This window comes from Lepeophtheirus salmonis, chromosome 9, assembly GCF_016086655.4.
Source record: "Lepeophtheirus salmonis chromosome 9, UVic_Lsal_1.4, whole genome shotgun sequence".
NCBI lineage: Eukaryota > Metazoa > Arthropoda > Copepoda > Siphonostomatoida > Caligidae > Lepeophtheirus > Lepeophtheirus salmonis.
This window is the reverse complement of record NC_052139.2, coordinates 25,324,930-25,345,161: the sequence shown is the minus strand read 5'-3', so window position 1 is coordinate 25,345,161 and position 20,232 is coordinate 25,324,930. Positions and strand designations below refer to the sequence as shown.

Genomic DNA, 20,232 nt, shown 5'->3' with positions numbered 1-20,232 from the left:
TTCAATATATGAATGATGATATAGAAAGTCACACCTACAGCATTACCATCCTTCAGCTCAACATCATTTGATGATTTTTCTCCGAAATTTAGCCATGGAAAAGCAAGAATGTATAAGGCTATGGATGGATGTTCAATGTACAAACAAGAAAATAATTAACACGGTTAACTTTAATTAAATTTTATTTTACATATTAGTTACAATACCTAGATATAATTATAAATTTAAGATCAAATAAATGTAAAAATATGTTTCAATCTGTTAGCAGACAATGCATGCTTCGAAACTTTCTTATAGACAACTCACAAAACCTCTTAATTTGATCATCGCTTAAAGAATGTAAAAATCTTAATACTTTATTTGTGTTATCAAATGTATAAAAATTATCCGATTATCGACTTGTCATCATTGATGAAATAATCAAATTCTATGGAACTCTCAAATTCTTTGATTAATCCATGGTAGATAAGATTGAACGCTCGTATAGACACCAGGGAAATCATTTCTTGCGCATTCAACACCAAAGGAGGTGACTCCTATAACTGTCCATCTACTTGAAATTTTATCACTCAACATTGGTCCTCCAGAATCACCAGAACAGGAATCTCTTGGCCCCGGTCTTCCGCATATTTGTCTTCCATCAATAGTGATCCGTTCTATTCCACTATAAAATTGATCACACTCACTAGCAGATATAAGAGGAACTGTTGCCTCTCTTAATTTGTCCACAGTAGGTCCTCCAGTACTTGTTGCTCCCCATCCCACAATAACAGCTTCATTTGTTGGAAGGATATCATTTGGCATTGGAAGACAAGCAGGGCGTACTCTTTGTGTAAACACTGCACTTTGAGAGAGTGTGACTATTGCTATATCATTTTTGAGGTCAACGCCGTTATAACCCTCATGGGCACTTACTTGAGCCACTCCAATATCCTGAGGCGTTGCTCCATCAGAATCTGAAGTAATGTCATGTTCCCCTAATCGAGCAATAGTAATGGCTCTTTGACCCCTAAAACAATGAGCCGCTGTTAGTACATGCCGATCAGAGATGAGAGTTCCACCACAAATCACTTCAATATTTCCATTACTTATTTGTCCCAAAATGACTGCCCATGGCCAAACTCCTGGTAAAGATACTTTACCCCCGGTTACTCGAGTGTTGAACCCAGTGATTCCACAAATATTTGAAGAGGGCTGTTGAGTTTCCGTCGTTGTGGTTGTTGTCGTTGTGGTTGTCGTTGGACTTGTGGGTGTAGGCCCTGGAGGAGGTAGTACACTTGAATCTTTACAGCAAAGAGTGTAATCAGTACGATCAAATCCACAAGGGGGCTGTATGGCCCGTCGAAGGTAATTGATGACTTGTTGAGTGATTCCAACTCGTTGAATTGCACTAAGAACTTCTCCACATCGGAAATCCGAGATAAAGCTACAAACTCCAGGCTCTCCTCTCGGAGTTATACAACGACTTCCTGAATTCCGTGTACTTGGACTATTTAAAGAATTTCGAGTAGAAATTGAAACACTACTTTTATTTAGAATATTAAAAAGGTTTTGATTTGAGTTCGTAGCTTGATCCCCAAAAGAGATTTGGGCATTCCCTCTCGAATCGAGAATAAATATAGACAAACAAAAAAACAAGGCTACGTTCCTCCTCCTAATCATTTTGCGAACTGAGCATTATCATTTCACTCCTTCAACCTATATACGTACATTTATAAAGCTTACCATTTACCAAAGAGTAGATGTAGAATTAATTTTATAGTCTATACAGGTGATTGTTATGGGGAATTTTTTTTATGCAATGCAATAATACTTATATTTTTCATTGATAATCACATAAGATTCAATATCATGATTATTAATACATATTGTGTGTGTGTAAGTAACCAGGCTGTACACATAGATTACCCATGATAATGGTTACTTTACTTTGAACTAACAAACTAACTTTGTTCAAAATAATATTGACTTCCTTTTTTCATACATCAATAAATATCTATTATTTCTATAAACAAAGGTTTCCATGTTTGACGTTGGTCATTCCTTTATTATTAGTGTCATACACAGAACTGGTTTTACTGTCGTGAGTGAACCAGATACAAAAAAAAACGGGGCCATATTTATTCACACAAAATATATGGGCCCTCAAACCAAAAGAAAGCTACAATTATTTTTTCAACATGGATTACAAGTGTATTCTTAGATGAATAATTATCGTCAATTTCTACCAACAAATGCGTCGCAAATTTAATTTTAAGCATTCAAAATGCATATTCAAATTAAATATTGAGAAAATTCTTTTGTAGAAAGGGCCCATATTGGGAGCAATATATGATTTTTAAATTAAATAACAAGGTTGTGTCTTATTGATCTAGCGGTTCTGGTTCCTGAACCGCTAGAATCGGAACCGATAAAGTCCAATCAAGACCGTAATATATTGCTTATCCGTCTCGGTTCTTGGGATTTTGTTCCTATAAAGAAAATACAATGTATATTTAAAAAAAAAAAAAGTGCTTTAATCAATGTCAATTTTCTGAGTTTTTTTTTAATGCAATTCCAGCGTTTTACAATTATTTTTTTACGTCGCTAGGGGGATACAGTTGTATCTGAGTTCCAAATAGCTAAGGGTATTTTAAAGTATTCCATTATTTTGAATATATAATAATTGACTCAAATATGTCTATGAAATATAATATTGTATGAATAAAATCATATTGGAAGAAAATTTTGTTTAAGATTATTTTTTGATTAACACACCACATATGTACAATGCGTAGGGCCTCTATTTTTCTTAATTAAAGAACGGGCCCAAGTACTCCTTCTAAAAACGACATTGCCAGACACTTGCATGAATTCCATTTTTGATCGATTATTACACATTTTTATGATGGATGTTCAAATCTAGATATAAATATGATAGTATTAAATAAATTGATAGGGGAAATTATAAATAAAAAAATAGTGTTGTGTCAGTCCTTATTAATTCAGTCCTATGAGCCCTTGGGAAAGGTCCCTCGGACTGGTACTAAAACTGATTTCAACCAAACAAAAAAATAAATGACGTCATCAAGGGTCAAATTTTATAATTTATAGGGCTGATATGCAGAATCGACTAAACAACTAGACTAGCACTCCCTGCAGTCTTCAGTCCTAAATATGGACCGACACAACACTATGAAAAAATGTGCGTCGTTATTACAATGAGTTCTATAAATATTTTATATATATCTACTCAATGACCATTACTCATTAGTTTGTAAAATAATAATAATAATAACAAATAACTAATTATTTGTAAATATTCTTCAAAAAGCCAAGAATATACTTTATTTATATCTATGTAATAAACGACGAAGAAAAGAAAAACTGGTCATGGTGGAAAAACCATGAATATAGAACTCTATAAAATACTTAATACTAAAATGTGAAACTTACGATTCAATTTGACGCCTCCCATGTCGTTAACTCTTTAGTATCACGTAACCTTTCTTGAAAAAAAAAAAAAAAAAAAAAAACCAATGGAAAAAAGGCCCAAAATCAGTTGGTAGTAAGCCAATTCTTCTTAACCATGGAACTATTATTAAGAATCTAGTTCATGAGAACTGTTCACAGCATAACAAGAACTCCTTCTTTTTGTCGAATCCACGTTATAAATACTGATGTTGAGGGAAAAGCAGAAAAATCGACAGTTAACAGCAAAATAGAGCGTATTTTGCTGTTAACCTTCGTATTTTTGACTCGAAATTGAATGGAGGTTATGTTTTTCATTTGTTTGTTTGTTATTCTCCAAGATTACGCTAAAAGTTGCTGATCGATTTTCATTAAACTTGATACGAGGGGTTAACTATGGTCACAGTAAGAGGCCATTAAATTTTGAGAGGTCAAGGTAACACAAAACGTAAATAAGAAGGGGCAATCTGTAGAGTGCAATACATCTTCCTTAAATCAAATTGAATTATTCAACTCATTTTTTACCAAAGTTATGCGCGAGTATGCATTTTTTTACATCTCAAAATTTAAAGACTTCTTACTGTGATCATATATAATCTTCATACCAAGTTACCAAATATAACCTCTGCTCAACTTCGTTGCCTGAGGTAAAAGTACATAATGCACCATAACTTTGGAATAAATTGAGATGAGATACATCATTCAATTTGATTTTATGTGGAGATTTTGCTCTCTACCAAGTAGTCACTCTAGTATCATTTGAGATTCGAAATTAACTAAGATACATAGGCACAATATTTAGTAAATAGCAGAAAAACTTAGCACGACACTGGAAAGGAATAATTCATAAATGTTTTCTTAGATTTTTACTGATTGCATCTTATAAAATATCAAAATTTGTTAAAAAATTCCGATACGATAAATATACTGAACATTTTGCCCGATATATCAGAGCACGTCTAATAACAACCTATTATAATTGATTAATTTGCTCCGAGAGCATTAACAAATGGATTAATATGTGTACCGTTATTCAAGGTCAACCTATCTCGGGGTTGTATATTTCTATTATAACAATCACGACATATGTTTATATTCTATAAAATGTTGGAGACATGTGTTTTCAAATTTATTTGCCAAACATTTTTACGAATTAATGAACTGAAGAAATCAAAGCAGGTAAAAGAATGACCCTATTAAAATCTCACACCTACAATGCGTCAAAGTGTGCGTTTAACTCCGTTTGGATCATATATTTTATTCACACTGCTATTATAATCAAAATTAATTATAAAATTTATATATTTATCAAGTATAATATAACCTACTAACTGTGAATTTAATTAATGTTGCAATTCACATAAGTATAATATTTCTTACAAATGACTTATTATTTTCTTAAATAAAGAGGCACCTAGGTATGTATTTAAAACACAGGTATCATTGCCTGGATTTTATACAAAGGTGGCTGTATAGGCATTTGTATTAATATCCATCTCAATGCCCCCATAAAAAAACTGAGGGCAAAGAACCAAGGATTTGACAATTATACATGTAAGAAAAACAATAGACAAAAACATCTGGGATTTCCAGGGTTCCAACTTTACTTAAATAAATCATATTCTACTGAAGGTATAGTCATTGTAACCTTTAACGATAATTTGTAATATGCATTAACATAATTGTATCTTTCTTTAGAGATTGACTAACATCATGGGATCAGGGGATAGTCGAACAAAGGCTGGTGTAATCGTAGAAACGATGTCTGCACCTAATCCCTTTTGTCCCAATACTAAAGGAGTCTGCTGTCTTATGCTCTTAGTCAATTTAGGGATCATTCTAGTTGCAATTGGTTTCATTATTGTTTTGCAATTAACAAAGCCTGATATTGTTTGGTGAGAGTCATTATTATATATACAAAAAAACTCATTTAATTTAAATCCATGTAGGAACATTGGGATTATAATCCTTATTTTTGGATTCCTCACATTCTTTGCTTCCCTTGTATACTGCGTGTATATTTGTCAAGAGGGAGCTAATAGGGTTAACGAATATGGTAGAGACGGGGACCTTTACTGGACGCATCATTGGCAAAAGAATATTTCCATGCCTGAAGTCAAAACAAAAAGTTGGAAAAACGATCATCCAAATCAAAGTAGTAGTAATCTTAGTGGAGGATACTATAATGATGGAGCAAGTGTGGCCTCATCCAGAGACTATCCATCTGTTTATTTAGAGTCAGACTACGGGAAACTACAGAAACAATACCGTTAATTGGTCGTCGACTAACAAATATACACAATAATTAAAAATTGCATGCTCTCTAACCAGCAACTTAAGTTAATACGTTGTAACCATGAAAAGGATAAGACAGAATCCCAGATATTGAAAGAAAAGACTTCTAGGGGCATTAAAATTTGAATGAATCATCTAAATGTGATAGATATTTATTTATTCATGAACCATGGGATTTATTAATTCTAATAACAATACTTAAAACAAGTTTGTTGGTCTAATTTATACCAATAATGTATTTATAACAAATAAAGATATTATGTGAAGACAATTTAATACAGAAAATCAAGATTTCACATGTGTGTGAATAATAATGATATTAATTTATAACAATATTTAAAAAAGAAAAACTATTCAAAAATATAAAAACTGAAATATATATTCTGATATTGCTTATCAATCAGTGAAAATGTATGTATGTTAATTTACGCTTAAGAGGAGAAAACATAATTACTAATTATGTTTTTATGTATTACTAGGAAAATGCGTTAAAAAAGAAGAGATGGATTCATATAAGTGTAAAAACTTCTATGAATGAGATGAGGAATCAATTTCTGGTCTCATATACTTTGTACTTACAAAAGCTAAGGCCCACTTCAAACTAGTAAGCATATATCTGAGAGCCTTTGTCCAAGAGTCCTCGGAATTGAATTGCAATTTAATGGAAAAGAATTGTTCAGAACTTTTATCTCGGATTTTGGCCTTTTCTTTATCTACCTCATAAGGAAAATTAAATCCAAATCCCAACTTTTCAATCTCTTTAATGAACTGACTTAGACAATCCAGAAAGGCAGCCATGCCTGAATCAAATTTAGTGTCCCAAATCATTCGAAAACCTCCTGCGCCATATAAAGGAAGCTCTTTCTCATCTGCCAAAACTTTAATATAAGAAAAACTGCCATAAGGAACGATTTGATATTTATGGAAGGCGGTCATTCCAATTTTTTTACTGAGGCAAGAGAGAAGTAAGGCTGTTTGACCCCAGGCTGCATTGATTTCGGGCCATTCTACAGGTACAGATGGCAAACGGCCCAAACGAAAACCATTAATGGTTGCAAAATGCCCCGTATGCCAAATATGAAAGGTAGCATTATAAACATTTGTTTTTTTAAGTGTATCCAATTGTTTCTGAGCGTATTTGAATTGGCAGTCTAGAGATCTATAGTCGTCCTCTGCATTGAGTAACTTACGAGTATAGCCATAGTATTCTCTCCAATAGCGATTTTCTTCTTTTTCATAGTTCTGTCTTTCTTGAATGAGAGACTTGAGTCTATCCTCACCCTGAACCTCTTCTTCTTTCAGGACTTCCAACTCCTTTTTAAGCGTCTCCTCTTCCTCTAACAGAATTTGATACTCCTCCCCCAGCTCCTTGATGGCCTTCCCTGAATCCTTGTCTTCATTTTCCAACTTTTTGAGATAGGCCTGGTATTCCTGGGCCTCTTCTTCCGCAGATTTTAATCTTGAGTCCATTGCCTAGACAATGAATAGTGCAAGGTTAAAAAATAGCTAAATAAATGATGAGTAAGTAGTAACGTACCTCTAGAAGAGAGTCCGCACATTCTTCACAGAGAGGATGATCCCTTGAGGAAACGTCTGAGACAAGATCAAACAACACTTTGGCCATTCGCAATCCATGACTCAATTCTGCAGGCTTTCCAGATTCATCGCGAAAATGAATTTCATTTGCTAACACAACTAGCTTCTTCTCATGAGACCCCTTCTTTTTGGAGTCAGTGGAGTAGGAACTTGGTATTAGATCCGGAAGAGCAAGTTCGGCCTTTGTATGCTCATTGATCTGTCCTTTTGTTAACGAAGGATCGATCTGGAGAGGCGTCAAACATCGCTGACAGAGGAAGCTGGAGTTTGACTCCATTAAGTTACACAATTGATCCTATATAATGAATAAATGAGATACGAGAAAAGGAAAATATGCCAAATCCAGTGAATGAGGGGCGAGGAGGAACCTACTGGAGACGATAAGTAAATAGTAATTATTATGATACTTTGTTCTTCACGTGACGTCAAACTGGCATGCTGACCTCTAATGACGTCATCCTTCGTCATGAATTGAAACGTCATCATAAAAAGGTACTGCCCATTCAAGCACGGACTTGGGACTCAGAGATTGCTGTGAGGGCCTACGGAATGGAATATCTCTACCATGAGACGAACCGTTCTATTCAAGACATTCAGGAATGTCTTGTGGGGTTGGAAAAGACTCCTCTGAATGAAGGAGCTCCTCTTGAGAGTCGAATTCACCAAGGAATTCAAGTGATTCACAAAAATATTGAGAGACTTGACGTACTTGTTCATAAAGAACCCACCAATCGTCGTTACAATGCCAAAATACGTGTTGACCAACTTAAATCAGACGTTCGGCATCTCCAGTCCTCCACTCAGAGTATCAAAAATAAAAGACAGAGTCTTGAATTGGAAAGTTTAAATAGGGAAAGACTCCTTCAGACCAAATTTACTACAAATGCCGCCGCAGCAGGTAGTTCAGATACCTCCATACTCATCGATCGTGCTCTACAGCAACAAGACGGTCTCATTCGCTCTAATAAAAGTTTAGATGATTTGCTTGGACAGGGACAAGCCATGCTAGAAAATTTAAAAGATCAGAAAAATATGATAAAAGGATTTAAACGAAAGTTGTTGGATATATCAAGTACATTAGGTATGTCCAATACTGTTATGAGACTCATTGAGAGAAGAACAGAAGCAGATAAATACATTTTCTTTGGTGGAATGTTCGTTACTTCGGTCATTGTCTTCCTAGTTATTTACTATTTTACATGAAATTAGATCTGTGATATTATACATAATTATATTTCTTCGACATTTACTTTTTTCTTTTTAAAAGTCATGATAGTAAGGTTTTTTAAATAAATATTAATGTAACGGTTAAGAAAAATAATAAATTTATGATAAAAAAAGCACACTTTTCTAGTATTCTTCTTTCCCATTAAATTTTTTTTATAGGAACATTCTAAAATAATTAAAAAGTGAATACAACATAATAGTTCATGATCACATAGTAGATGGATTTAATAATACTTTCTGGGAATATCTTTGATGATAATCACTGTGCCTCAACAGTGGAGGAATCACATTCATTATCCACATTTTCAGATCCAAAGCAAAAAAGAATTTTTTGCTTCTTTAGTTCAATTTCATCGGCATCACTATGCACCCGCTTTTTTGACGAATGAGGAGCTTCCGGACTTTTAAATGTATCAACATGAGGTTTCATGACCTTTTGAACTCGGATTGCATTCCCTGAATCATCTTTCAGCCATGGATGATTTAGAATTTGAGCAGCACTAGGTCTTTTAGACACATCAACCGTTAATAGCTTTCGCACCAAGTCGATAGCTTGATCAGATATAGAATCCCACATTCTTTGATCAAAATAATAATCCCCTTCCGCAATTTGACGCACAAGCTCTTTTCCATCTCTACGATCTTGAGAGAATGGAGGACACCCAGTGAGAAGCACGTAGAGAATGACTCCCATTGACCAACAATCAACTTTATGACTGTAAGTTCCATCTCCTCGAACACAAGATGTTAAGACTTCAGGTGCCAAATATTGAGGTGTACCAACGAAGGTTTTAAGTACAGACTCCAAGTCAACCAACTTAGAAAGACCCATATCGGATATTTTAATCAATGGATCACTATCCAATTCATTTGAGTCCAAAAGAATATTTTCAGGCTATAATAACAAAAGTTTAAGGTATGGGTTGAAAAAATTAAAATATGAAAGAAAAAAGAAAAATAACCTTAAGGTCTCGATGAGCAATTTGCTTGGAATGCAAATATTTGATGGCTGAGGCAATTTGAAGGAATACAAATTTTGCATCCTTCTCTGAAAATTTTTTCTTTTCAAGGATTTTATCGAAGAGCTCACCTCCATCAGCCAATTCTAAAATAATATATAGTGCTTCATCTGTATCAATTACATCCTCAAGGCGAATGACACAAGGATGATTAATGGACTGAAGTATTTTAACTTCATTCATGATGTTAATTGTATTCATTTTGTTATGAAAATTAACATGATTTTTATGGATAATTTTGACTGCAACGCGCTTATCATCCGAAATTCGAAAAGCAAGCCTTACAGTACCACATGCTCCCTTACCCAACTCTCCAGACATGACATATTTGCAAGTGAGTTCAGAAGGGTATGCTTCACAGAGAGGGGGCTTTCGAAGCATGAAGACAAAGGGCTTCCATTTGCGCTCTGCAATCGAAATATAAGAATTGTGCATAAGGGGGCGCCTTTTATCCTTTCCCACGAGATTTCCGTCGACAAAGGTGCCATTGGAACTTTTATCCTCTAAATATACAAGTTCATCCTGTGAGTGGTGTAGACAAAAATGAACTTTGGAGCATGAAACGTAACGCCGCTTTCCCATCATTTGCTCCGTGAAAACGACGTCATTGGCAGTGCTACGCCCAAAGGAAATGCTCTGGTTCTTCAAACTCAGGCGCTTGACGTTGTCCTTATTTGGATAGAGGTAACCCCAAGAGTTCTGCAAAGACAAAGAGTAAAGAAATTAACTAAAGAAGGAAGGATCCTGCAATGCACAGTGTCAATTACATCCTCTTCGACCTCCATATCATCCTCAGCGTCCCCATTGCTGAGCGGCTGCGTTGGAGGTTGAGAATCCAAAAGGGGATTTTTTTCCGGACTAATGTAGTCTAGATCCATTAAGGAGTTCAGTTCCGCATGACTTTTCTATTCGAGTTCGGAGATTGAGATAGACGTTACTTGTTAGAAATGAGTAAACATTGAATGAGTAAATCCCGCCAAGGCAGCTCCACTCTTCTTTTCCATTTATTTATTTATATTACTTTGGAACAGAGTATTGTGTATTTTTTAGGAATGTAAGAAAAGAGTTTCCTCTTTCTCTCTTCTTTGCCCAGAAGCCCAGACCTGAGAACACCCCCACAATTTCAATTTCCAGTTAAACCAAAAGTAAACCTATTTTGATTTCACTTAATTCTTATAATCTACCACATTTTTGCTATTTTCTATTAGATATTTCAACTTATTTTTTTTATAGAAAAAAGAATGCTCGCATGCAATCATCTTAAGTAAATAGTTGGACATTTATCATTAACCAAAATCATTTGAACGTAATATTTATTATATAACGATCCGGCCTTTAAAAGCTATACTTTGATGCATGCATGAATATAATACGAATGGTATGAATGAATAAATAAATCATGATATTTTAACTATCTCAAGATGTTTATTATATAAATTTGCTATAAAGTAGTTGTACAATAAATAGACGGATTAAAAACCTTCTGTGCATGAGGTTATTTTATCAATTTTGTCACGTGGCAGTTGCGTTCTCATGCTCTCGCTACTATTATTTTAACATTGATATAGTTTCTTTACTACAGGGTGTGCAATGTTTTGGAAAGCCATAACATAATTTCGACTCCACTTTATATAAAGTCTCACAACCTCTTTGAGTGGAAGCTTTGATGTAAAAGTGTGTAATATATATATTATATAAATGAATGGGTTAGTCATATTCATTTATTTCATACTTTAACAAAAATATCTGAGTTCGTTATTTAAGAATAATAAAAATGGATTGTATAATTAGAATGAATATAGTTTGTTATTATTTTAAGAAGTGAGTTAAGAAATGAATGGGAGTATTTCCCCCCCCCTCACAAGTCAAGAGGTTGCGTGATTTAAAATGCATCCTTTACACAGGTCCATTGCCTCTAGTCCCATGGTGGGATGAATGTTAGGCTACTGAGCCAGGAGTACTTAGGCGATGTTAATACTAGAAGTTAGTTATATGTTATAGTCCGAGCTTGGAGGATAGATTAAGTATATCTACTGACTACACAGACTTGACTGCTCAGCACATCCCCTACCTTAGAGCTAAGGAGCTTGAGTTTGACACGTGTAGGTTGCAATTCTCGACCACGAGGAACATGTCCGTCACGTTTCGATCCCTTACTAATGGGATTCGATTCAAAAAGAAAGAGAGCTCTGAGCTGAAAGAATTAGAAGAGGACTCTTGTATGGTTGTTGCTTCCAATGTCATAAACGTAGGAGATGCAGCTATGAAGACTCTTCGGAAGACACTGGGAATTCGTGTCCAGGGAAAGGATGTTCCTGACCCCTTAACGAATTGGTGGGATTTGTCTGGAAGTCTTCCAGAAGGTCTCATAGAAATGGTGAGCTCCCTCTATCCTAATCCAACGCCAATTCAAGCTCAATCCATTCCTATTATGCTCCAAGGTTCGTATCATGTATCCACATTTGAGTCCTTGTTTTGTTTTTTGAATTGTAGGTCGTGATGTGTTGGGCTCCGCTCCGACTGGAAGTGGTAAGACGGCTGCATATCTGCTACCAATACTTGTCAATCAAGAGAAAAATAAATTAAAGACGATCATCCTTTGTCCTACTCGAGAGCTGAGTCATCAGATCCATCAAGAGGCTCTCAAACTTATACCACCAAATTATCAAACTAAAGTCCAAGTAGCTTCCTCCAAAAAATCAAACCAAGGAGCCAATGTTCTCATTTCAACGCCAAATACTCTTGTTTACCTTATTAAAGATGGCTCTTCCCTGGATTTAAAGTCTCTTGAGTGGCTTATAGTGGATGAATCAGATAAACTTTTTGAGGATAAGGGAAAAGCCAGTTTTCGTGAGCAGTTGGCTGTTGTGTATAAGGCCTGTATGTCGAGTAAGAAAGCATTTTTTTCTGCAACACTCGCTACTGATGTAGAAAATTGGTGCAAAACTAATTTGGATAATGCAGTGTCGGTGACCATTGGTATTCGCAACAAAGCTTGTAAGGATGTTAAACAAAGTTTAGTTTACACTGGAAGTGAAAAAGGAAAAAATTATGCATTAACAAATTTGATTAATGATGGAATAAAGCCTCCTGTCCTCATTTTTGTTCAGGATTTTGAAAGAGCAGATGAATTAAAGGAAATATTAACCAAACAAAAGAAAATCAAGGCTGAAGTCATTCATTCTCACAGGTTTGTTTTGAGTTCAAATCATTATTAAAAATAAAAAAATTGACTTATTCTATTTGTACACATTTGTCATTAGATCCCTTTTGCAGCGTGAAGATGCCATTAAAACGTTTCGAGCAGGTCGCACTTGGGTTCTTATCTGTACAGAGCTGATGAGTCGTGGTATCGATGTTAAAGGTGTGAATCTTGTTATTAATTACGACTTTCCTCCATCGACTGTAAGCTATATTCATCGGGTTGGTAGAACGGGCCGTGCCGGCCGTCCGGGTCGAGCTGTCACTTTTTTTACTGATGATGATAAAGTACTACTCAGAAGTATAGCTCAAATTGTAAGTTCGTCTGGAAACAATGTTCCTGAATTCATGCTTAAACTTAAAAAGGCATCTCGCCAGGAAAAACGCCGATTAGCATCGAATGGAATTGAAAGAGACTCTGTCAAAGGAGAAAGTAAATATGATAAAAGGAACAGGCTAAAAAGAGAACAAATTATTTTAGCATCAAGAAAACGGAAAATGAAGGCTTCTGCAGAATCTAAGGGAGAAGTATTTGATGAATCTCTCTTTGACGCGAAGTTTGCTGCACTCAAAAAATCATCATCCAGTAAAAAGTCTCTGTCTAAGAATAAAAATTCTAAGGATGACAAAAAGTTTAAAAGAAGTGGTTTAAAACGCAAAAAGAGTGAGACAATTCCGAAAAATATACTAGAATCTACTTTATCTAAGAAGAAAAAAACAAAAAAACAAAAAAATCTGTGAAAGTGATATTAAAAAATAAAAACCTAATATAACAAAAATGAAAACTGAATTTAAATTTTAGACTTTTGATATTTATATATTTCATATTTCAGAAATCGGTAAAGAAAATATAGTCTTAGTTGAAAATGAGTACTGCTCGCCGGGCTGGAAACACTCGAACAAGGCCTCAAAAACATCAAAATGAATTTGCATGGTCGTTTGCAAAGCATAAAACTGATCCTACAACGAAAATTATACAGAATGTTGTGATTACCAACTGTTGTCGCCGTTGCACGGATATATTGAATTGGAAGATCTCCTACGGAAAATATAAACCCCTTTCTCGCCCATCAAAATGTGTCAAATGCTCTAATAGGACCATCAAATACGCCTATCATGTCCTTTGCACAGATTGTAGTCTTCCAAATGGACTTTGTGCAAAATGTGGTGAATCCGCAGAAATTGTTCAAGACAATTCTTCTGAATGAGTTAAGAATCTATATGCATTCGTATAATTATTCTCCAGATATACTTTATTCATCCTGTGTGCCGGGAAGATTGTCGTGAATTCTCAATTTAATGTGAATTGACTTAACGGACTCAAGTGATGATTCATTTATGAATAAATTCGTAATTGTTCGTAATGAAATATAAATGGCTCTACTTATCTAAGGAATTAATATAAATTACATTCACTATAATACTAATGCCTAAACATTATTTTTCTAGTGTGACCTTGACCAAGTAATGAACAAACCGCGATTTTACTCTGATGAATGTAATTTAATTTCGTGGCTGCTCGAGGGAAATAAGAAGAACTCTAGCTCCAACTCGATTGAAAAAGAAAACGTCGTTACGTGTTGCTGCGATTCTTGCACATATATTCTCAATTGGAAGATAATTGAAGGAAGTTATATCCCTATAGGAAATCCGGAAAAGTGCTCAAATTGCGGAGAACTTAAAATCGAAGAAGCATATCATACTCGTTGCTCAGACTGTAGTGAAGGATTTTGTGCAAAGTGTGGTAAATCTAAGGAAATTATATTATCTGTTGATTCAAAAAACAAACTGGAAGACATTTTGGAAGAAATCAAAAAGTATCTCACCTCAGCCCATTCGAAGGACTACTTAGATGCGCTACAGGACGAAATAGAAGAAGAAGACGATAGCCATTTGAAAGATAGGAAAAAGTTTACATAAGCATACTCCCCTTAAAACGTTATTTTTTTAATATCTGTGATGAATATGGAGTTGGGAAATGTATCCTCCCCTCCAGAGCACTGTCCTGGAACACAGAGTGAAGAAGCTGGTAAGGCGTCTGCTTGCCAAGGGTGTCCTAATCAAAATATATGCTCGACTGGTCCTAAAGGACCGGATCCTGATATCCCTATAATAGCTTCTAAACTGTCCTCCGTTAAACGTAAAATTCTAATACTCTCTGGGAAAGGAGGAGTTGGGAAATCAACTGTGACGAAAAACTTGTCTCAAGGATTATCATCTGCAGACGAGAATATCAATGTTGGTGTTCTTGATATAGATTTATGTGGTCCTTCTTTACCTCGTTTGTTTGGGGTTGAGGGTGAGCAGGTTTTTAATTCAGGTTCTGGTTGGAGTCCTGTATATGTATCTGATAATTTGGCTCTTATGTCGTCTGGCTTTCTTTTACCCTCTTTGGAATCTGCTGTGATATGGAGGGGTCCTAAGAAGAACAATCTGATTAAACATCTTCTCAAAGATGTTGATTGGGGGGACCTGGATTATTTATTCATAGATACTCCCCCAGGTAACGAAGCTGCTCTTCTTACGCTCATCTTTTTTCTTTTTCATTTCTATCACCAGATTATTTTTCATCATTAATCTTTTCTTAGGAACTGGAGACGAACATATTTCAATAGTGCAATTCTTATCAGAGGCAAAAATTGACGGATGCATAATTGTCACGACTCCTCAACAAGTTTCTATTCTTGATGTAAAGAAAGAATTGGATTTCTGTGCTAAAGTAAATTTGAAAGTCTTTGGCATAATCGAAAATATGAGTGGTTTTTCATGTCCAAAATGCTCTGTTACTTCAGATATTTTACCGAGAACCACAGGAGGTGCAGAGGCACTAAGCCAAGAGACTGGAATACCTCTCCTTGCGAAGATACCTCTTGATCAACGCATTGCAAAAGCGTGTGATGAGGGTCTAAATATATTTGAGAATGAATCTTTATCAGACTCTCCTATCCTACAAATTTATTCTCAGTTATCTAATCATTTAAAGAGTCTTATACAGTGATATATACATATGTATATTAAGCCATTATTACTATATTTAGTGTTAATTATAATATAAATTACTTGCTCATGGAGCAATTGCTATAATCACTGAGAGATTTCTTTATGTTTCGGGTTTTATTTTTACTTTTTCTTTCTTTTTTATAGATAGATTGACTATTATAGCTTAGTGTTACTTTGTTCAGTCAATCATGTCGTTGCTATCTTTTGTAAAGGGAATCAGAGATCGAATGGTCTCAACTGATCAATTGCATGTGATCCTCGGCAACGAATCTTTAGACTTGGATTCAGCTGTTTGCTCTATTGTATATGCTCATAGTCAACAATCATCAAAGCCGCCAACGTCATCTTCTCTTCCTCCTCCTATACCCGTTCTTAACGTTGAAAGAAAAGATTTGTCTCTTAAGACAGAGGTGCTATTTTGTCTGAGGGTCGTGGGAATCGATCCATCTTTCCTTATTTGTAAGGATGAATTTAATTTTGAAAACAAAACAGAGCTTATCACCCTTGTGGATCATCATGTACTGTGTAGAGACTTAGGTTTCCTTTAAGACAAAATCCACAAAATATTTGATCACCGTCCATTAGTCAAGGAGAAGATTCCACAGGATGTGGGTGAGTCATCTACATTCTTATCTCTTCTTAAAACAATCCTATCAAAATCAATTATATTTGTTCTCTTACTATCAAAGAGCTCAAACACTCTCTGGTCGGCTCATGCTCTTCTCTGATCACATCAACTGTTTTGAATGCAAACTACAGGGATCCAATTGGTCTTAAACTCCTATATGATGCCATATTAACTGATACTATGAATCTTAGCAAGGAAACAAATGTGACTACTCCTCTGGATGTAGAGGCAGTGGAGCGAATTGAAACTACTTTGTGCCTTAGTCCTGAATCTCGTTCAACGGAATTTGAATCCATTATGATGGCCAAAAGTGATATTGGTTCCTTTACAACACATCAACTAATCCAAATGGACTTTGTGCAAAATGTGGTGAATCCGCAGAAATTGTTCAAGACAATTCTTCTGAATGAGTTAAGAATCTATATGCATTCGTATAATTATTCTCCAGATATACTTTATTCATCCTGTGTGCCGGGAAGATTGTCGTGAATTCTCAATTTAATGTGAATTGACTTAACGGACTCAAGTGATGATTCATTTATAAATGAATTCGTAATTGTTCGTAATGAAATATAAATGGCTCTACTTATCTAAGGAATTAATATAAATTACATTCACTATAATACTAATGCCTAAACATTATTTTTCTAGTGTGACCTTGACCAAGTAATGAACAAACCGCGATTTTACTCTGATGAATGTAATTTAATTTCGTGGCTGCTCGAGGGAAATAAGAAGAACTCTAGCTCCAACTCGATTGAAAAAGAAAACGTCGTTACGTGTTGCTGCGATTCTTGCACATATATTCTCAATTGGAAGATAATTGAAGGAAGTTATATCCCTATAGGAAATCCGGAAAAGTGCTCAAATTGCGGAGAACTTAAAATCGAAGAAGCATATCATACTCGTTGCTCAGACTGTAGTGAAGGATTTTGTGCAAAGTGTGGTAAATCTAAGGAAATTATATTATCTGTTGATTCAAAAAACAAACTGGAAGACATTTTGGAAGAAATCAAAAAGTATCTCACCTCAGCCCATTCGAAGGACTACTTAGATAAGCTACAGGACGAAATAGAAGAAGAAGACGATAGCCATTTGAAAGAAGCTGGTAGGGCGTCTGCTTGCCAAGGGTGTCCTAATCAAAATATATGCTCGACTGATCCTAAAAGACCGGATCCTGATATCCCTATAATAGCTTCTAAACTGTCCTCCGTTAAACGTAAAATTCTAATACTCTCTGGGAAAGAAGGGGTTGGGAAATCAACTGTGACGAAAAACTTGTCTCAAGGATTATCATATGCAGACGAGAATATAAATGTTGGTGTTCTTGATATAGATTTATATGGTCCTTCTTCACCTCGTTTGTTTGGGGTTGAGGGTGAGCAGGTTTTTAATTCAGGTTCTGGTTGGAGTCCTGTATATGTATCTGATAATTTGGCTCTTATGTCGTCTGGCTTTCTTTTACCCTCTTCGGAATCTGCTGTGCTATGGTATTGTCATAAGAAGAACAATCTGATTAAACATCTTCTCAAAGATGTTGATTGGGGGGACCTGGATTATTTATTCATAATTCCAGGTAATGAAGCTGCTTTTCTTACGCTCATCTTTTTTCTTTTTCATTTCTATCACCAGATTATTTTTCATCATTAATCTTTTCTTAGGAACTGGAGACGAACATATTTCAATAGTGCAATTCTTATCAGAGGCAAGAATTGACGGATGCATAATTGTCACGACTCCTCAACAACTTTCTATTCTTGATGTAAAGAAAAAATTGGATTTCTGTGCTAAAGCAAAATTGAGAGTCTTTGGCATAATCGAAAATATGAGTGGTTTTTCATGTCCAAAATGCTCTGTTACTTCAGATATTTTACCGAGAACCACAGGAGGTGTAGAGGCACTATGCAAAGAGACTAGAATACCTCTCCTTGCGAAGATACCTCTTGATCAACGCATTGCAAAAGCGTGTGATGAGGGTCTAAATATATTTGAGAATGAATCTTTATCAGACTCTCCTATCCTACAAATTTATTCTCAGTTAGTTAATCATTTAACAAGTCGTATAAAGTGATATATACATATGTATATTAAGCCATTATTACTATATTTAGTGTTAATTATAATATAAATTACTTGCTCATGGAGCAATTGCTATAATCACTGAGAGATTTCTTTATGTTTCGGGTTTTATTTTTACTTTTTCTTTCTTTTTTATAGATAGATTGACTATTATAGCTTAGTGTTACTTTGTTTAGTCAATCATGTCGTTGCTATCTTTTGTAAAGGGAATCAGAGATCGAATGGTCTCAACTGATCAATTGCATGTGATCCTCGGCAACGAATCTTTAGACTTGGATTCAGCTGTTTGCTCTATTGTATATGCTCATAGTCAACAATCATCAAAGCCGCCAACGTCATCTTCTCTTCCTCCTCCTATACCCGTTCTTAACGTTGAAAGAAAAGATTTGTCTCTTAAGACAGAGGTGCTATTTTGTCTGAGGGTCGTGGGAATCGATCCATCTTTCCTTATTTGTAAGGATGAATTTAATTTTGAAAACAAAACAGAGCTTATCACCCTTGTGGATCATCATGTACTGTGTAGAGACTTAGGTTTCCTTAAAGACAAAATCCACAAAATATTTGATCACCGTCCATTAGTCAAGGAGAAGATTCCACAGGATGTGGGTGAGTCATCTACATTCTTATCTCTTCTTAAAACAATCCTATCAAAATCAATTATATTTGTTCTCTTACTATCAAAGAGCTCAAACACTCTCTGGTCGGCTCATGCTCTTCTCTGATCACATCAACTGTTTTGAATGCAAACTACAGGGATCCAATTGGTCTTAAACTCCTATATGATGCCATATTAACTGATACTATGAATCTTAGCAAGGAAACAAATGTGACTACTCCTCTGGATGTAGAGGCAGTGGAGCGAATTGAAACTACTTTGTGCCTTAGTCCCGAATCTCGTTCAACGGAATTTGAATCCATTATGAAGGCCAAAAGGGATATTGGTTCCTTTACAACACATCAACTACTCAGACGAGATCTAAAAATGATATTGAATGGAGATGGGGACAAAAAAGTATCTCTTAGCTCTATTTTTCTTTCTTTGAGTGCTTTAAGGGAAACTCGATCCAATAACTTCTTCGTAGATTTGAAGTCCTTTCTCGAGGAAAATAAGTTAGAATTCTCTGTAGTTACTGGCCTCTACTTTCCAAAAGATGTTATGACGAGAGAGCTGATTATTTATGCTAAAAGCCCAGGAGTTATTATGGATTTAAAGGACTTACTGTTAAGTATTGAGCATTTTGATCTCACTATTCTAGAAGAAAGTCTGTCCAAGGATGAGGCATATGTCTTATTTTCATTTGGAAATGGAACTATTTCTAGGAAGAAACTTATGCCTTATGTCCAAGATTATTTAAATAAGTTAAATTCTTATTAAGCCAAATTATTGATTGTTAATGTATGTAACCTTTAATGAGCTTCAACTCATTTTCATTGTTAGTAATACACGTTATTACTCTTCTAATAACTTGTTACCTATTCACTTGAGTTTCATTTTCATCATTGACAAAAACCACAAATAATTATTTTGAAAAAACGCAAAACAAGAACATTCTTGTGAATTCCTTTGATCCTTGAACAATGTTAATAGAATATGTGCGTACCTTCTATATATTTTAAAAAAGTACTATGGTTTTTGTTGTTTGATTTAATTTTCCTAATGATGCATTGTTTAATTTATGATCTAGAAATGTTTTGCTTCCCTTGGAACTTGAATGTGATTAACAAATTTTGGATGCA

General features: G+C 35.0%; 11 protein-coding genes across 11 annotated transcripts; 8 read left to right on the top strand and 3 right to left on the bottom strand.

Annotated features, from left to right (window-relative positions):
- Positions 1 to 164: 164 nt before the first annotated feature.
- On the bottom strand, positions 165 to 1,935 carry LOC121124462 (venom protease). The gene has a single exon (XM_040719615.2). It carries the CDS (start codon positions 1,660 to 1,662, stop codon positions 439 to 441), a length of 1,224 nt encoding a protein of 407 aa, XP_040575549.1. The 5' UTR covers positions 1,663 to 1,935; the 3' UTR covers positions 165 to 438.
- A 2,980-nt stretch (positions 1,936 to 4,915) lies between these two features.
- On the top strand, positions 4,916 to 6,155 carry LOC121124461 (uncharacterized). Its single transcript, XM_040719612.2, has 3 exons — positions 4,916 to 5,082; positions 5,149 to 5,345; positions 5,400 to 6,155. The coding sequence occupies exons 2-3, from the start codon at positions 5,164 to 5,166 to the stop codon at positions 5,722 to 5,724; spliced, it is 507 nt and encodes a 168-aa protein (XP_040575546.1). The 5' UTR covers positions 4,916 to 5,082; positions 5,149 to 5,163; the 3' UTR covers positions 5,725 to 6,155.
- Atg6 (Beclin-1-like Atg6) lies at positions 5,951 to 7,632 on the bottom strand. Its single transcript, XM_040719610.2, has 2 exons — positions 7,283 to 7,632; positions 5,951 to 7,218 (listed from the first exon to the last, which is right to left on the bottom strand). The coding sequence occupies exons 1-2, from the start codon at positions 7,616 to 7,618 to the stop codon at positions 6,274 to 6,276; spliced, it is 1,281 nt and encodes a 426-aa protein (XP_040575544.1). The 5' UTR covers positions 7,619 to 7,632; the 3' UTR covers positions 5,951 to 6,273.
- A 144-nt stretch (positions 7,633 to 7,776) lies between these two features.
- Membrin (golgi SNAP receptor complex member 2) lies at positions 7,777 to 8,684 on the top strand. The gene has a single exon (XM_040719611.2). The coding sequence runs from the start codon at positions 7,777 to 7,779 to the stop codon at positions 8,542 to 8,544; it is 768 nt and encodes a 255-aa protein (XP_040575545.1). The 3' UTR covers positions 8,545 to 8,684.
- lok (ovarian-specific serine/threonine-protein kinase loki) lies at positions 8,556 to 10,890 on the bottom strand. Its single transcript, XM_040719609.2, has 3 exons — positions 10,355 to 10,890; positions 9,531 to 10,286; positions 8,556 to 9,463 (listed from the first exon to the last, which is right to left on the bottom strand). The coding sequence occupies exons 1-3, from the start codon at positions 10,463 to 10,465 to the stop codon at positions 8,828 to 8,830; spliced, it is 1,503 nt and encodes a 500-aa protein (XP_040575543.1). The 5' UTR covers positions 10,466 to 10,890; the 3' UTR covers positions 8,556 to 8,827.
- Positions 10,891 to 11,463: 573 nt separating this feature from the next.
- ais (DExD-box helicase 52) lies at positions 11,464 to 14,237 on the top strand. The gene is made up of 3 exons (XM_040719591.2): positions 11,464 to 12,028; positions 12,081 to 12,777; positions 12,851 to 14,237. Exons 1-3 carry the CDS (start codon positions 11,719 to 11,721, stop codon positions 13,527 to 13,529), a joined length of 1,686 nt encoding a protein of 561 aa, XP_040575525.1. The 5' UTR covers positions 11,464 to 11,718; the 3' UTR covers positions 13,530 to 14,237.
- On the top strand, positions 13,655 to 13,996 carry LOC121124444 (uncharacterized protein C9orf85 homolog). Its single transcript, XM_040719595.2, has one exon. It carries the CDS (start codon positions 13,655 to 13,657, stop codon positions 13,994 to 13,996), a length of 342 nt encoding a protein of 113 aa, XP_040575529.1.
- Positions 14,238 to 14,747: 510 nt separating the features above from the next.
- Nubp1 (NUBP iron-sulfur cluster assembly factor 1) lies at positions 14,748 to 15,872 on the top strand. Its single transcript, XM_040719594.2, has 2 exons — positions 14,748 to 15,291; positions 15,377 to 15,872. The coding sequence occupies exons 1-2, from the start codon at positions 14,748 to 14,750 to the stop codon at positions 15,784 to 15,786; spliced, it is 954 nt and encodes a 317-aa protein (XP_040575528.1). The 3' UTR covers positions 15,787 to 15,872.
- Positions 15,873 to 15,976: 104 nt separating this feature from the next.
- On the top strand, positions 15,977 to 16,918 carry LOC139906278 (exopolyphosphatase PRUNE1-like). Its single transcript, XM_071890852.1, has 3 exons — positions 15,977 to 16,325; positions 16,478 to 16,785; positions 16,865 to 16,918. Exons 1-3 carry the CDS (start codon positions 15,977 to 15,979, stop codon positions 16,916 to 16,918), a joined length of 711 nt encoding a protein of 236 aa, XP_071746953.1.
- On the top strand, positions 16,757 to 18,573 carry LOC139906297 (cytosolic Fe-S cluster assembly factor nubp1-B-like). Its single transcript, XM_071890941.1, has 2 exons — positions 16,757 to 17,992; positions 18,078 to 18,573. Exons 1-2 carry the CDS (start codon positions 17,086 to 17,088, stop codon positions 18,485 to 18,487), a joined length of 1,317 nt encoding a protein of 438 aa, XP_071747042.1. The 5' UTR covers positions 16,757 to 17,085; the 3' UTR covers positions 18,488 to 18,573.
- Positions 18,574 to 18,677: 104 nt separating this feature from the next.
- On the top strand, positions 18,678 to 19,971 carry LOC121124442 (exopolyphosphatase PRUNE1-like). Its single transcript, XM_040719593.2, has 2 exons — positions 18,678 to 19,101; positions 19,179 to 19,971. The coding sequence occupies exons 1-2, from the start codon at positions 18,678 to 18,680 to the stop codon at positions 19,868 to 19,870; spliced, it is 1,116 nt and encodes a 371-aa protein (XP_040575527.1). The 3' UTR covers positions 19,871 to 19,971.
- Positions 19,972 to 20,232: the final 261 nt, after the last annotated feature.

Coding starts and splice junctions, on each gene's coding strand:
- LOC121124462 (XM_040719615.2), bottom strand. CDS start 1,662: ATGATTAGGAGGAGGAACGTAGCCTTGTTTTTTTGTTTGTCTATATTT.
- LOC121124461 (XM_040719612.2), top strand. CDS start 5,164: ATGGGATCAGGGGATAGTCGAACAAAGGCTGGTGTAATCGTAGAAACG. Junction 5,346..5,399: donor ACAAAGCCTGATATTGTTTG/GTGAGAGTCATT, acceptor AAATCCATGTAG/GAACATTGGGATTATAATCC.
- Atg6 (XM_040719610.2), bottom strand. CDS start 7,618: ATGGAGTCAAACTCCAGCTTCCTCTGTCAGCGATGTTTGACGCCTCTC. Junction 7,219..7,282: donor GTGCGGACTCTCTTCTAGAG/GTACGTTACTAC, acceptor TTCATTGTCTAG/GCAATGGACTCAAGATTAAA.
- Membrin (XM_040719611.2), top strand. CDS start 7,777: ATGCTGACCTCTAATGACGTCATCCTTCGTCATGAATTGAAACGTCAT.
- lok (XM_040719609.2), bottom strand. CDS start 10,465: ATGGATCTAGACTACATTAGTCCGGAAAAAAATCCCCTTTTGGATTCT. Junction 10,287..10,354: donor ATATGGAGGTCGAAGAGGAT/GTAATTGACACT, acceptor TTGTCTTTGCAG/AACTCTTGGGGTTACCTCTA. Junction 9,464..9,530: donor TTGCTCATCGAGACCTTAAG/GTTATTTTTCTT, acceptor TTGTTATTATAG/CCTGAAAATATTCTTTTGGA.
- ais (XM_040719591.2), top strand. CDS start 11,719: ATGTCCGTCACGTTTCGATCCCTTACTAATGGGATTCGATTCAAAAAG. Junction 12,029..12,080: donor CATTCCTATTATGCTCCAAG/GTTCGTATCATG, acceptor TTTGAATTGTAG/GTCGTGATGTGTTGGGCTCC. Junction 12,778..12,850: donor GAAGTCATTCATTCTCACAG/GTTTGTTTTGAG, acceptor ATTTGTCATTAG/ATCCCTTTTGCAGCGTGAAG.
- LOC121124444 (XM_040719595.2), top strand. CDS start 13,655: ATGAGTACTGCTCGCCGGGCTGGAAACACTCGAACAAGGCCTCAAAAA.
- Nubp1 (XM_040719594.2), top strand. CDS start 14,748: ATGAATATGGAGTTGGGAAATGTATCCTCCCCTCCAGAGCACTGTCCT. Junction 15,292..15,376: donor ATTCATAGATACTCCCCCAG/GTAACGAAGCTG, acceptor ATCTTTTCTTAG/GAACTGGAGACGAACATATT.
- LOC139906278 (XM_071890852.1), top strand. CDS start 15,977: ATGTCGTTGCTATCTTTTGTAAAGGGAATCAGAGATCGAATGGTCTCA. Junction 16,326..16,477: donor TGTACTGTGTAGAGACTTAG/GTTTCCTTTAAG, acceptor TTACTATCAAAG/AGCTCAAACACTCTCTGGTC. Junction 16,786..16,864: donor TGGACTTTGTGCAAAATGTG/GTGAATCCGCAG, acceptor ATTATTCTCCAG/ATATACTTTATTCATCCTGT.
- LOC139906297 (XM_071890941.1), top strand. CDS start 17,086: ATGAACAAACCGCGATTTTACTCTGATGAATGTAATTTAATTTCGTGG. Junction 17,993..18,077: donor TTATTTATTCATAATTCCAG/GTAATGAAGCTG, acceptor ATCTTTTCTTAG/GAACTGGAGACGAACATATT.
- LOC121124442 (XM_040719593.2), top strand. CDS start 18,678: ATGTCGTTGCTATCTTTTGTAAAGGGAATCAGAGATCGAATGGTCTCA. Junction 19,102..19,178: donor GAAGATTCCACAGGATGTGG/GTGAGTCATCTA, acceptor TTACTATCAAAG/AGCTCAAACACTCTCTGGTC.